Here is a 12,794-nt window from a genome sequence, read left to right on the forward strand (position 1 = left end):
ATATGGATCACACTTCAAATGAAACATGATCTACCGCGTAAACGGTTGCAACAAATTGCCGCCATTGGAAACTTGACGTGTGTTACTGCAGAACAACGATCGCTAGCATCAGTGATATCTGTGACACAAGCGGAGCTATGGTGGCACAGACTTGACGATTAACCCTATATGTCGAATTGCAGAGCGCCAAAACGGGGCTACTTTACCTGAAATTGTGGAAAATTGAAAAGCAAATCCCAGGTACACTTCAAGCCATCGTTTACTCTTTCTTTTGTGTCCAAGCTAAAACAATTCCTTGATATTTAATACATATACAAAATCAATTTACTACAAAGTTGGAGAATAATTGCTAATCGTTACTATCTTTCACCGGATAGGGAATTGTCATCGTTTCGAAAAGTAAGCTCGGCTGGGATCCCGCCGATAAGCCGAGCCCGATTCTTGAATGTGCGATTATCAGTGCACCTGGTTTCTAAGATAAATTGTCGCAAATAGTAATGAGCTCCTTGGTGAATTTGGCTATTTCATATGCTTCTTTGGCCAAGTCCCTTTTAGCAGCTGCACTTGCAGATTCAGGAGATTGACTGAAAGAGTTGTCACGGATATAGAGCAGAGTTTCTTTGGAATGCATGAGATTGGACAATACTGAGGTTGTCTGTTGTCGTTGTGGAAACTCGGGAGCGTCAAATGTACTTTCGCAAATTTCCATGACATCCGTTACAATGGTGACGATAGCAGTGATGATTTCGGCCACACTCTTCCCTTCGTCAGGTGAGCGCAATGCAGTGAGCAATTGTTGTATGATCTTCACGATGTGATCTGTCTCCGTTTTCAAGTATGCCTACATGGAAACATCATGAATAAAGTGTTATAAAGGTTCTTTGAAAAAGATACATACCGATAATTCTGACAAGTTGCCGATTGCTTCTTCCTTGGACAAAGCAGCATTTTGATTCGAAAGGCCTTTGTCAAAAGCTATGGTTTCATATTCTTGCGACGTCCTACTATCTTTCATCATCCCCAGCGTTTTGACGAGATCGACAACAACTGCCGTTAAATGACCTGCTGCTCCATCCAAAAGACTCACGGGACTAATTCCCATACCCCGTGCATGATTTTTTGCGGCGTTCAACAAATTTGATAATGCTGTCGAAAACTGACTCTTCAGGGAGACCAACTTTTCTGAAGTCACCACAGTTGAACGGCCACTGTTTTCATAAGATTCAACCTGCTCTGTTATCAGCTTGCAGGTGAGGACGATGCTTTGCATGACAAAAAGAACATCAGATGGCTTGCTTGACCTTTGGCGATATATTGTTAGCTTTGCGGCCATGAATTCCTCGATTTTCTTTGCACAATACCTTGCCGTTTGCAATAATTCGTCGATAGACGTTTGATACGAGACGACATTGGCATGGGAGATGACCCCTTCGTCTGTTGGCTGCAAAAATTCGCTTTCAAGTGCGCTCTGCTTCGATAAAACAGGTCGTTCAAAAGACGTCGCTGTATACTACGGTTAACTATTACTTCTCTTGATATACTATCTTCATTTACCCTTTATCGTACGTAGCTCGATCCGGCACTTCTCATATTTACTTTTCCATTCTTTAACCTATAGATATCGGTTAAAAGCTGTTTACTCTTTCGTTATGATACAATCATACCTCCATGTTCAGTTGTCGTGCCCGATCTTCAGCGACTTCTGCAATAGCTTGTAGATCATTGTTTTTGGATGATAAAAGCTTGGTTTGTTCAAGCAAATGGCTGATTTCTTCTCGTACACCCTCTATTGCCTATAGGAGAATGTTAGCTTGGGATTTGCAAGTTAAACCATAATCTTACACTCTGCTGATGATTGTAGTCTACTTGTAGCTGTCGATGTTGGTCATCCAGACGATTGTACTCTTCCTGTAATTGTCTCAGACGAGATTGCAGCTTTAAATTGGTAAGCGTATGTTAAAACCAAAGCTGTTTCACGTGTGTTATTGTTATCCATACCGTTTGTACCTGACCGCTGTCACCATCTGAGCTCTCTTGATTACGTTTTTCTCGCAGTGTCTACCAAACGTAACATTAGCAATGGGATATACTTTTTCATTGTTAATTCATACCATAACTTCATCCTCAAGTTGACGGCATCGTTTTGTAGCACTTGCGAGTTGATGTTCATAGTCTGCCCGTACTTTTTCCAGAATGTCTGTTGCCTTTACAGTGTGTTAGATAGGCACTTAAAATCTCATGTGTCCTATACCTTATCGCCTAGTCCCTTATTATCGTTGTTTGCGCTGGTAGGCGTTTTGTTGGATACCATGTTTCCCAAATCCGCCATTAAACTATCAAGTGACTGGAAATTGCTCTCGCTTCCAGATGCGCTTCCACTGCTTAAATGCCCATTGGTAGCTGCGGTCATGGATGGTTTCGGAGGCGATCTCGATGGCTGCTCATGATGAACGTCGCTTGAATTATTCATCGATGTATCTTCAGCGATATTCCTTGTGCTTGAATACTCTTTTTCTTCATCAGTAAGCATAACCGTCTCAACATTGATCGTTCCTTTAACAGGTATAATGTTTGTCGATTGACTGGCTTGGGGTTTGCTGGCTGGAGATTCATGCTTGTTGATATTCGGAACTGGGGGAACTGGGGGCCTATTGGCGCCCTGCAAATCAAATCAGCAAGCAGCACCGGAACGAGAAACCCAATTGATTATTGTACTACTCACATCTGATTCCAGAACATAGTTGTATCTACGAGCAATTTCATGATACACATCACTTGCTAAATCTTTGAACCGTGAACTCGGAAGTGTAGCGAGTTTTTGCCTTGCTTGATTGCGTCTTGGATGGAATTCTTCACGAACCGCTAGGAATGGCACTATTTCCGCATTTAAGCTTTTTTTGTAATATAAACAAAACCTCAATGTAGTTATACCTTGCTTATCTTCGGCAACCCTTCGCATCATTTCATCATACACATCCATTGCAAGTTCATGAAATTGCAAAGCGTTGAGCCTTGAGAGTTTTTGGCGAGCAGAAACGCGTTGCGGAGGAACACCCTCACTTGCCTCTATATACGGCGACAACATTATCAAGTAGATCAAATCACCTTGGACCAGACATACCTTTGGCTAAGAGGGATGCCAAGAATTTCTTCAGTTCAACATAGTAAGTCCTCGCTGCTGTCTCGTAAGCAGCCGTATTTCCAGAGTGAGCGCGCCCAGAAGCTGAAACTGTTGAGTGTGTTCCAGATTGGTGACCGGTAGAACGAGATGAGCTCGAGTATGATCGGTTTGGTGGTGTCGAGCCCCAATCATCGTGGGATGACATGGATTGTGGTGGTGATCGTGAATAGGCCATTTCAGTTGCTATTGAACAAGGAACAGCCCGAAAAGAACGATCTCCCCAGGCAGGTTACAAGCGGAGCTATTGGCTCTCCGGTTCCTGAAGCTGGATTTATGTCATGCATCTATATCATGCGCGCATTAAATTTTTATTATCTTTTTTGAAGGCCTTTAAGGAGCCTGTACAATTGCAAATAATGTGAATATAGTCACTTGGGCATCATGATGCTTTTTAACTTTCATGTAGGACCAGGGTTGATGATACACTTATATATGGTATTGGTCAAGAGATATCACATTAGCTGGGAGGAAATCTACATGGAAGCCTGTTTTATCCGTATTTCATCAAGTAATGACTTGCTATCATCATAATACTAATAGATAGTTATTAGCAAATGTCATCCGCATATGATTACTACAATGCGACCACCTACAGGGTACTTGTAATCTTGAGCGACTTTGGCATATTTTTCGGCCTCGTCCCATTTACAGAGCACTGCATTCTCTCTTGCTAGGAAAAGCGCCGCTTCTGCAACTTCTTCTTTGTAATGCTAAGCATGAGTATTAAATGAGCACAATCAAACATGTGGCATCGTGATTTCCAGAATGTACTTGCCCCCACTTCCTGGTACTTTTCGAATGCCCGCTTGAAATACTGTGATGCCATTGCTTTCTTCCCCATCTTGTCAAACACCCGCGCTAATTGAATCAGAACACCGTGTTTTCCTTCATTGTCACATTCGGCTGCCCTAGTATAACATCCAGCAGCATCCTGATCTTCCTGTAGGATTGCGTAGCATGCCCCAAGAGCTTTCCACATGCGGGCATCGTAAGGTCTTTTTGAATTGATAGTTAATGGGGTGTATTATTGCACCATTATATGAAATAATTACCTTAATTCAGTTGCCTTCTTGTAGTAATAAGTCGCATAGTAGGGAAGACTGAGTATCTCGTATGCTTGACCCAACCCATACCACGCACGGTAATCTCGACTATTCACATCTAGCATATATGTTTTGCTTAGTATCTATCAACGGAGCTTTGCTTCCAATTACGCCATACTTATTGCCCGCCGATAACATTCGATGGCAGCGTTGGTATTTTTCATCTCGATATAATCATGTCCAAGAAGGGTCCAAGCAAGATGGTAGTTGCGATCAAGCTTTAAAGCACGCTTAAAGTATTCCACAGATTCTGCAATTTCACGTGTGATACTGTAATAGTTTGCTAAAAGGAGTTGATTAGGTTTCTTTTTCTTTTTCTATGTTGTATAATAGACGTACCAACTATACAGCAGGTTTCAGGTCGATATCGATCAATCCGTACACAGTCATGAGCAAGCAAGCTCAGTTTATGTCGCGAATCTTGCAAGTATAAGAGATTGGAATAGATATCCATATCCTCAATTCGATAGGGCTGTTCCTTGCGCATCTCGTCAAAAAGAGCTTCGGCTTCATTGTAGTCTATCACAAAAATTAAAAAAGAGCAATATACGAGGATTCATGTAGCATTTACCAAACATATCGTAGCATGCAGCCGCAAGTTGTGATTTGATATATATACTGTTCGGGAAACATCCTGCCAGCGGCCTCATTAGCTCCCAAAATGTGTCTGATGGCAAGTGCATTTCTAGGGCAAGGCGTGCAAGGAATAAATCTTTCATGATGCTGTCCTTCATCTGCTTTGCTAGCGTAGCTTGTAGATCGAGAAACTTTTTCGCTGCACTGTAAGTAATGCATTCATGCTTGTACTTGAAATGCTGGACTTACATTTTTCCTTGTAGTGGCAAGGGACCCGAGCTCCATCCATGCTGACCAATTGTATTCATATTGATTCACTGATTCCAGAAGTGCTGATGCTGCCAACTTGTCAAGCTTGCACTTGCGGAGAACAATCCCATATCTGCTCAAATTGGTCAATTTCTCATTTGCTGCTTATAAAGACTACTTACAAATAGAGTCCAAAAGCATCCAATTTCTTTTTGTCATGGAGATCGTGAAGCTCTTCGTAAAGCGAGTTTAATTCTGTATTTTCAGCCAATGAAGTCTCCGAGGCACCTGATTGCGAAAAGTGAGAACCATTGATTTTGATTTGTACATCCAAACAAACCGAGTATATCTTGCGTATGTTCCTCCTTCCGTTTCTCTCCAGCCTACAATAAAAATGAGAATCCAATAGAAGTTATCCCTTATATTGCCTTTGATAGGTACCAGGTATTTCGCATAAAGCTTCAGAAACATCAGCTTCGGATGCGTGTAGTTGCTGAGAATGAACGCCACGTTGTCGTATTGACGCATTTGGAACAATGCTTTCGCATACTGATACTTGTTGTACTCTTTTTCTGTCAAAGCAGGAAGCGACGATTCGTAACTTGTTGAGTATGTCGCGATCGAGGCGGCATGATCGGCATTCTGTGTATAGCTGGAGTCTTGGTTGAGATGTCTGTCGTCTATGCCATCAAGTATTTCTGCAGCCCTGTGCAAGCGATATTATGAATGAGGGATACGAGACTTTGGTTCCTCTTGTACCATTTGCTCGAGATATACAAACAACGATCAGAACATATCAATAAAGCTTGCTGCAGATGTGTCTTAAAACATATGATCTCGGAATCCGATCGCTGCATGTCGTTCGTGTCTTTTCGGGTACGTTGCGGAGAGGAACCACATCAGAAATTCGCCTCCTTGTAGCCGCTTGCTGCAAATTCACTTGAACTCCCGACATATCAATGCCTGCCCTATACAGCAGGCCAAACATGGCCATGTTCCATCATTTCACTCTGAAACCTATAGACGGATTGACACTGTATATAAATGAATGATGTTGTTAATTGGGAACATTTGACGTGCTGATGCGAGTCACCTTATTGCCCTGACCTTGGTGGACAGAATATTTCGACCTAATTTTTGCTTTGGGATAACGTAGATATGCCATTGCTTGATTAATAGATAATGGGCATTGCCACCTTGTTCACCTAGAATCATGATTTACGCATGAAGCAAGGCTCTTTTTAGAGAGAGACGGGAATTACTGGTGAAGAATCCTCAACAACCTATCAACCCATCACCAAACATGATATATTTGAACAAGCATATTCAAAAGATCCATCATCTAAAAGACTAAAACTACCCTCGTTCTATCCTTGGAACAGCTTAATGTTTAAAGCAGCATAGTAATGAAGATGAACACTTGTATCAAAGAATACTTGTTAGAGGCAAGTGAGGTTGACACACCTTTTATGCGAGTGACATTATGCCATGCATGAAACACAATGGTGCCAAATGGGACTCCGAAGAGTTTATTCTTTCCGCCAACCTATAAAACTTTTTTGAGGTTGACTTCGGGATACCCATACTCGACTTTTAGAGTTCCTTGCAAATGGTTGAAGTAGATTACGATTATTTAGAAGCTACTCTTTGCAATCTATCCGGGAAAACACCTCTTGCAGAGCGTTTCCGTGCGCTTTTCACCCTTAAGAACATTGCTGATGCACGATCAATTGATATCATTGCAAAAGGTTGGTCGAACTTGGGACGATACCAGGGTTGTAATTCGCTAACTCCGGATACTGTAGCCTTAAGCGATGAATCAGCTCTGCTTAAACATGAATTGGCTTATTGCCTTGGTCAGATAGGTAATCCGACTGCAAACGATGTATTGAGTCGGGTTTTGGGAGATATGAACGAAGATGAAATGGTGCGACATGAGGTAACCACTGTAAATCACTGATAACGAGTGAGATCATACTAAATTAAAACACAAGGCGGCCGAAGCAATGGGTGCTATTGGTTCAAAGGAATCTATCCCTGTCCTTGAAAAGTATCTGGATGATGCCAGTGAGTCGGTAGCGGAGACCTGCGTTTTGGCGATTGACAAGATTCGCTATGACCACGACCCGAAGAATGTGGCTGAGAGGGAAGCGAACAAGAGCTTATACAATTCAGTGGATCCTGCACCGCCAGCCACGACATTGTCCGTTAAAGAACTTGGAGAACAGCTTGTTGACACTAGTCTTCCCCTTTTCAAGAGATACCGTGCCATGTTCGGTTTACGCGAAATTGGAAATGCCGAGGCGGTGGAACAGCTGGCTAAAGGATTGAAAGATAAGAGCGGTAAGCATACCAGACTCAACGCATATGGCTAATTTCTAATGTTTTTTTTCGCGCTGAAGCTCTCTTTCGACATGAAGGTATTTAAGGGCGTATTCTGTCGATTTTCGAGGTATATGGTAGTTAATGGTGAATGGTTTTTTCCATAGTTGCCTATGTTTTTGGACAGCTCCAGCATCCAGCATCAGTACCAGCATTGACCGAGACATTGAAGGACTCTAACGAACAGTATATGGTGCGCCACGAAGCTGCTGAAGCCCTTGGATCAATTGCCACACCAGAAGTGCTTCAAACACTGCTCGAATATAGCAAGGATGACGAGCGGGTAGTACGAGAAAGCTGCATGGTTGCACTTGACATGTACGAGTATGAGACTAGGTGAGTGATCTTGTTACCACAGCTACTACAAATAGCGTACTCAAACTTTGAATCAAGTGGCGAATTTCAATATGCAAACGGCCTAGAAGCTCAAAACAAGGACAATATGCACTCCTTAAAATTGCAATAAGGAAGATTTGCCAAAATTCAAGTTTATCCTCGATGCCTTCGAAGTTGGTTCACCGTCATAGAATATAATGCTTTAATAAATCCTACCCGGCCTTATGGAATGCATTTAGTCTTATTAATGTCTTATCTCAAGACACGACACTTTAACAGCGTGTGCTTCGCACCAGACTACACAATCCCATTATCCTACGGCAAACAGGCGTTGACACTCATCAACAACCGGTTTTCTTAAGTAAATCCGGTCATATTTATTGTAGTGCTGTTTTTGCATGGTGTAGTAGCTTTACTCGATCGATATCTAACACATCTCCTTGGCGGAAGGCTAGTACTCTTTGACTAACTTCATTTTCCTTATCTACCCATTATGACAGTTGGTGCCAATATCGCCTCCTTTTAGTTCTGGCTGCTTTTGTACTTTGTCTCGTGCTTCGAGGAAAAACGTAAGATCGCGGATTTGATCACAAAGTTCCCTGGCAGCATTCTTTTTTTCAAGTAGCTTGCTTCGTAGTGTCTGACTCTCCGATAGTAGTTCAGTTGTTAACTGTGCAGCCATTTAGTATCCTTATACGCGCCCATAGTGATATACAAACCTTTTTTTCTGCTGTCAAATCAAGCTTTTGAGATTCATTGCTGATAGCATATTGCTCCGTTTGATGCTCCAATGTATTCTTCTGAGCAACTGCCTTTCTTGCACGTTCGGATTTCTCGCAGTTACGAGTTATGATATTCTCATTCATGCATTTGCTTGCATGAAACTCCTTCAATAAACTTTTCACCTGGTTAGAATGTACAGAAAGTTGAGTGGTCAGCCTGTCCAATAAATCTTCATAATATATGCGCTGCGAATCGAGTTTTGTTGTTAACAAGGATGAAAATTCCAAAGATAAGCTCTCCATCTTATCCTACATATTTGTATTTTAGAACTTAGACGACTGAGTTGATGAGTTTTACATACTTCGGGGATTGTATCTTCATCACTATTTGAGAGCTCAACGATCTTTCCATCCACCATGTTCTGTATTAACCTATGGACATAGCTTTTAAAGAAAGATCAGCGACCAATTTCCCATGGTTACTATAATTCGCATACCCATCACCGACATAGTCCCAAACACGTTGCGTCTCTATTTCTAGTGCATATGGATGACTTGTATCCTTATAATGAAGTAAGGCGTGGTTTAAGCCATCATCTTTGCATCCTGCATGCCCACATATCAAGCAGATCCATAGAGATTGCGGAGAGCCACAATCAGCACAGCGAGTAAGGTCTGACGCAAGTGAGCTACGCTGGTCAGTAGAAGGCATAGAAGGAGCACGGGCTGTAGAGATTTGCGAATATCGGCATACTGGACAACTTAAATATCCATTAGTGTGCAATACACAGTTGTATCATTAAAACATACCTTCCATCACCCCATTTTGAAAGGCAATAGTAATGAAATGTATGTTGGCAAAGAATGGTCAGCAGACTGCTGATACGTTCGTCCATGGCCTCTAAACAAACTGGGCAAGTTGGCGCTGTATCCTCGTCGTATTGCGGGGTTGGCAGAAAAGGAATCGAGTAAGGGGCCGAAAAACCAGTATTAGCTTCTATTGAGTCGATAAATAGGACTTGGCAAACATCAGGCTGTTTGTAATGAGACATGTGTATTATTTTCATCTTGAGCACTTATCATATTACCTCCATAGAAGTAAACGGACGATTACTATATTGCCAATAGTATTCACGAGCAGCTTCCAAATTGCGAAACTTCATAAGCAACGTACAAGTGGTAGAACTCTGATCGCTAAAATTATGCATTAGAGTATGATAACCATGGATATTATTCCTAGAAAACGTTATACCGTATGATCCAATAGTGTTTCACGAAGATATCGACTGGACACACAAAGTTGAGCAAGTCCAATATTGAATAATACGAAGGTATATCGGTGGTACATGTGATGATATCTTCGCAAATAAAGGTATTGCTGCCGAAAAGCTTGTCTTTATCGGTGCTTATGGTGGCTTCAGTGATATTGCTATATAGACGCAGCACAGCACGATGAGGTTCGGATTCGGCTGCGATTGGAAAAAGTACGCCTATTGGAGAGACGTCAATTTGCGAGGTGTCATTGCTTCGCATGCCTTATTATGTGGGAGTATCTTTATGGAAGAACGAAAAAATTGCTGAGCTTGATAAGTTGCAGCCAGAGGCAAGAGGAGCTGCAGAGACAGCATCATGCATACCTAATCCACCAATGAAATTACGTGTAAAGTGAGGGTTGGGATGGCCAGCGGTTTAAAAATGACGTTGTCCTACTCAAACACGCTGAACACCTCTTACACGTTATATTCCTATGCTCAGGGTACCTCAGTTGTTTAACAAAAATGCTGCAAGATATGTATCTACACGCCCAGTAGCAAGGTCCTTTCGTTATGTTTCCGTAAACACTGCCACTTGGAATCGGAATCGGACGTGTTCATTCAAACCTGTCATCACGATGGCGACTGTTGCTACCGCAACGATTTTCATGGCGTATAATATCCATCACAATGTGTATGCACTTGAGCCACCAGGTAACATAAATGCTTCTTTTAATATAAACACACAGTTACTCAAGTGCATAGAAACTCCTAGGCACTGGCGATCAGATTTGCCAGGCTATCATGCAAAATGATTTTCGACAGTTGAAAAGGTAAGAAGTACTCTGTGTATAGCTCGATACTCAAGCGACATCCATCAGACTTGCAGATGATCCAAATTTCAGTCCAAATGTGTATCATCAATACGGTTGGACACCATTGGTGAGACTCGCTACGCTCTCTCAGAGTTCTATCCGCTAACTGCATCGCACCCAGCAAGTTGCTGTGATACAGGATAATGAAGCCATGGTCAAATTCCTGCTGGATAAAGGTGCAGGTAGGTATAATGATACATTTTTATATGAACGAGCTTATTGACAAATGGATCAACAAGATCCTAATCTTGAGGATCACTACTATCCAAGGTCGCATCAAGCAGCGAATGTTCGTCAGGTTGACTTTTCTGAGGACCTACTGCCGTATCGTGACTATAGAGAGTACACGGCTTTGCATTATGCAGTTATTATCTGCAATCCAAGAATCGTCAAACTGCTTCTGGATCATATGGCTGACCCTTTGGCTCGCAATTCTCATGGCCTTACTCCTCGTGAATATCTCTATTATGTGGAACGATTTACAGGAGAGCAGAATATAGAGATAGATGGTTTATTGCGCTCTAAAGAAAGGTCATATCCAGCTGACAAGGCTGCTCATGATGAACGACAGCGAAAAGCACAATTACAGCGAGAAAAAGAATATCGCAAAAAACACCCTCTGGAAGATGCGCTCAAGGCTAAAATTGTTGGTCAACTAGGGCCTTTACATGCACTAGCAAGCGCCATTCGTCGAAAACAAAATGGGTGGCATGATGAAGACCATCCTTTAGTATTCATGTTCTGTGGCTCTTCTGGTGTTGGTAAAACCGAACTTGCTAAAGGTATACGAATCGCCACGTATATTTTAGATCGCAATACTTACCAACTTCTCGTAGCTCTTGCCAGTTACCTGCATGGAAAGCAAATGGACAAGGGATTCATCCGTATCGATATGAGCGAGTTTCAGCATAAGGTACCATGACATTCCTCAAGGATGAAGCAAAATGTACATCGGATGCTATTCTAATATACTTACATTAGCATGATGTTTCCCGGTTCATCGGATCGCCACCTGGTTATGTCGTAGGTGATATGGTAATTCTGTTGTATGATATGGCTGATCACCTTTTGTATAGGGTTATGATGAAGGAGGGCAGTTGACCGAGAAATTAAAGGAGTGTATGTTAACTACCTCACAGCCTATCTTTGAGCACTTTAATTGATTTATAAACTAGGTCCAAATGCTGTTGTGCTCTTGGATGAAGTGGAAAAGGTAAACAGCCGAATATCGTAAAAATATGCTCAATCTAATCTTTGGATAAATTAGGCTCATCCAGATGTGCTTACAATCATGCTACAGCTATTTGATGAGGGACGTATAACCGATGGGAAAGGAACGACTGTGGAGTGCAAGGATGCAATTTTTGTAATGACTTCAAATCTTGCACAACATGAAATCGCCGACGAGGCTGAACTATTGCGTCTCGAAGCCTCTGTATCCAACGATGCACAAACTACTGGCACTGCGACAGCGGCGTCTTCTGGTGCACATGAAACAACCACTGGTCATAATGACAATGACCAACACGAAGAACTTGCTGATGACGGAGAGATATCTTTATCAAGGCAGTTCATCGAAAGAACAATCTATCCGATCCTTTATGAACATTTCAAACGCGATGAGTTCCTCGGTCGTATCAACGAAGTATTATTCTTCCTTCCTTTCAGTGAGGATGAACTACGTGAGATAACCTCCCGAGAGCTACGACGATGGGCAGACAAAGCACGTGTCCGCCATGGCATCACCATGACGTGGGACCCCGATGTTGTGGATGTATTGGCTGAAGGATATAACATACGTTACGGTGCACGAAGCATAAAGTACGAAGTGGAACGCAAAGTAGTGAACTTGATTGCAAAGGCGAACGAAAACGACGAGGTCATGGATGGCGGCCGTGTACATGTAATTGTTGATAAGACGGTTGGCAATAAGCGGCGTTTATGCAAATTAGAGATTCCCGAACGTGGTGGCGATGATAGAAAGCCAGCCAGTGGAGGTTGGTTCGGCAGTAAAAAGTAAATGCAATAAATGAGCACTAGCCAATTTTTGTACTTTTCCTCAAAACCTCAGCGCCCTTATTAGCTCACGTTCCTCCATGTGCGAAGCTTGTACGATC

At 42.2% G+C, this 12,794-nt stretch overlaps 5 protein-coding genes across 5 annotated transcripts; 2 read left to right on the forward strand and 3 right to left on the reverse strand.

The window, feature by feature from the left end:
• Window positions 1-472: 472 nt before the first annotated feature.
• O0I10_007834 (uncharacterized protein) lies at window positions 473-3,356 on the reverse strand (the record flags this gene model as incomplete). The annotated part of the gene is made up of 12 exons (XM_058487846.1): window positions 473-841; window positions 899-1,301; window positions 1,362-1,503; window positions 1,555-1,612; window positions 1,665-1,793; window positions 1,843-1,935; window positions 2,008-2,058; window positions 2,112-2,204; window positions 2,252-2,659; window positions 2,723-2,874; window positions 2,932-3,066; window positions 3,122-3,356. The coding sequence occupies 12 exons, from the start codon at window positions 3,354-3,356 to the stop codon at window positions 473-475; spliced, it is 2,268 nt and encodes a 755-aa protein (XP_058341424.1).
• Window positions 3,357-3,654: 298 nt separating this feature from the next.
• On the reverse strand, window positions 3,655-5,966 carry O0I10_007835 (uncharacterized protein; the record flags this gene model as incomplete). Its single annotated transcript, XM_058487847.1, has 12 exons — window positions 3,655-3,714; window positions 3,775-3,891; window positions 3,957-4,176; window positions 4,234-4,342; window positions 4,403-4,567; window positions 4,624-4,803; window positions 4,856-5,051; window positions 5,110-5,242; window positions 5,292-5,397; window positions 5,450-5,492; window positions 5,551-5,815; window positions 5,869-5,966. The coding sequence occupies 12 exons, from the start codon at window positions 5,964-5,966 to the stop codon at window positions 3,655-3,657; spliced, it is 1,692 nt and encodes a 563-aa protein (XP_058341425.1).
• A 752-nt stretch (window positions 5,967-6,718) lies between these two features.
• On the forward strand, window positions 6,719-7,957 carry O0I10_007836 (uncharacterized protein; the record flags this gene model as incomplete). The annotated part of the gene is made up of 6 exons (XM_058487848.1): window positions 6,719-6,857; window positions 6,915-7,048; window positions 7,104-7,452; window positions 7,512-7,529; window positions 7,599-7,827; window positions 7,885-7,957. The coding sequence occupies 6 exons, from the start codon at window positions 6,719-6,721 to the stop codon at window positions 7,955-7,957; spliced, it is 942 nt and encodes a 313-aa protein (XP_058341426.1).
• Window positions 7,958-8,311: 354 nt separating this feature from the next.
• O0I10_007837 (uncharacterized protein) lies at window positions 8,312-10,082 on the reverse strand (the record flags this gene model as incomplete). Its single annotated transcript, XM_058487849.1, has 7 exons — window positions 8,312-8,497; window positions 8,547-8,858; window positions 8,912-8,993; window positions 9,047-9,310; window positions 9,360-9,583; window positions 9,638-9,743; window positions 9,802-10,082. 7 exons carry the CDS (start codon window positions 10,080-10,082, stop codon window positions 8,312-8,314), a joined length of 1,455 nt encoding a protein of 484 aa, XP_058341427.1.
• Window positions 10,083-10,440: 358 nt separating this feature from the next.
• On the forward strand, window positions 10,441-12,697 carry O0I10_007838 (uncharacterized protein; the record flags this gene model as incomplete). Its single annotated transcript, XM_058487850.1, has 10 exons — window positions 10,441-10,516; window positions 10,578-10,635; window positions 10,684-10,744; window positions 10,799-10,859; window positions 10,917-11,459; window positions 11,514-11,590; window positions 11,659-11,700; window positions 11,754-11,796; window positions 11,853-11,890; window positions 11,945-12,697. 10 exons carry the CDS (start codon window positions 10,441-10,443, stop codon window positions 12,695-12,697), a joined length of 1,752 nt encoding a protein of 583 aa, XP_058341428.1.
• Between the last annotated feature and the right edge of the window lie 97 nt (window positions 12,698-12,794).

The sequence above is a fragment of the Lichtheimia ornata genome, assembly GCF_029851405.1.
Source record: "Lichtheimia ornata isolate CBS 291.66 chromosome Unknown scaffold00039, whole genome shotgun sequence".
Lineage (NCBI taxonomy): Eukaryota > Fungi > Mucoromycota > Mucoromycetes > Mucorales > Lichtheimiaceae > Lichtheimia > Lichtheimia ornata.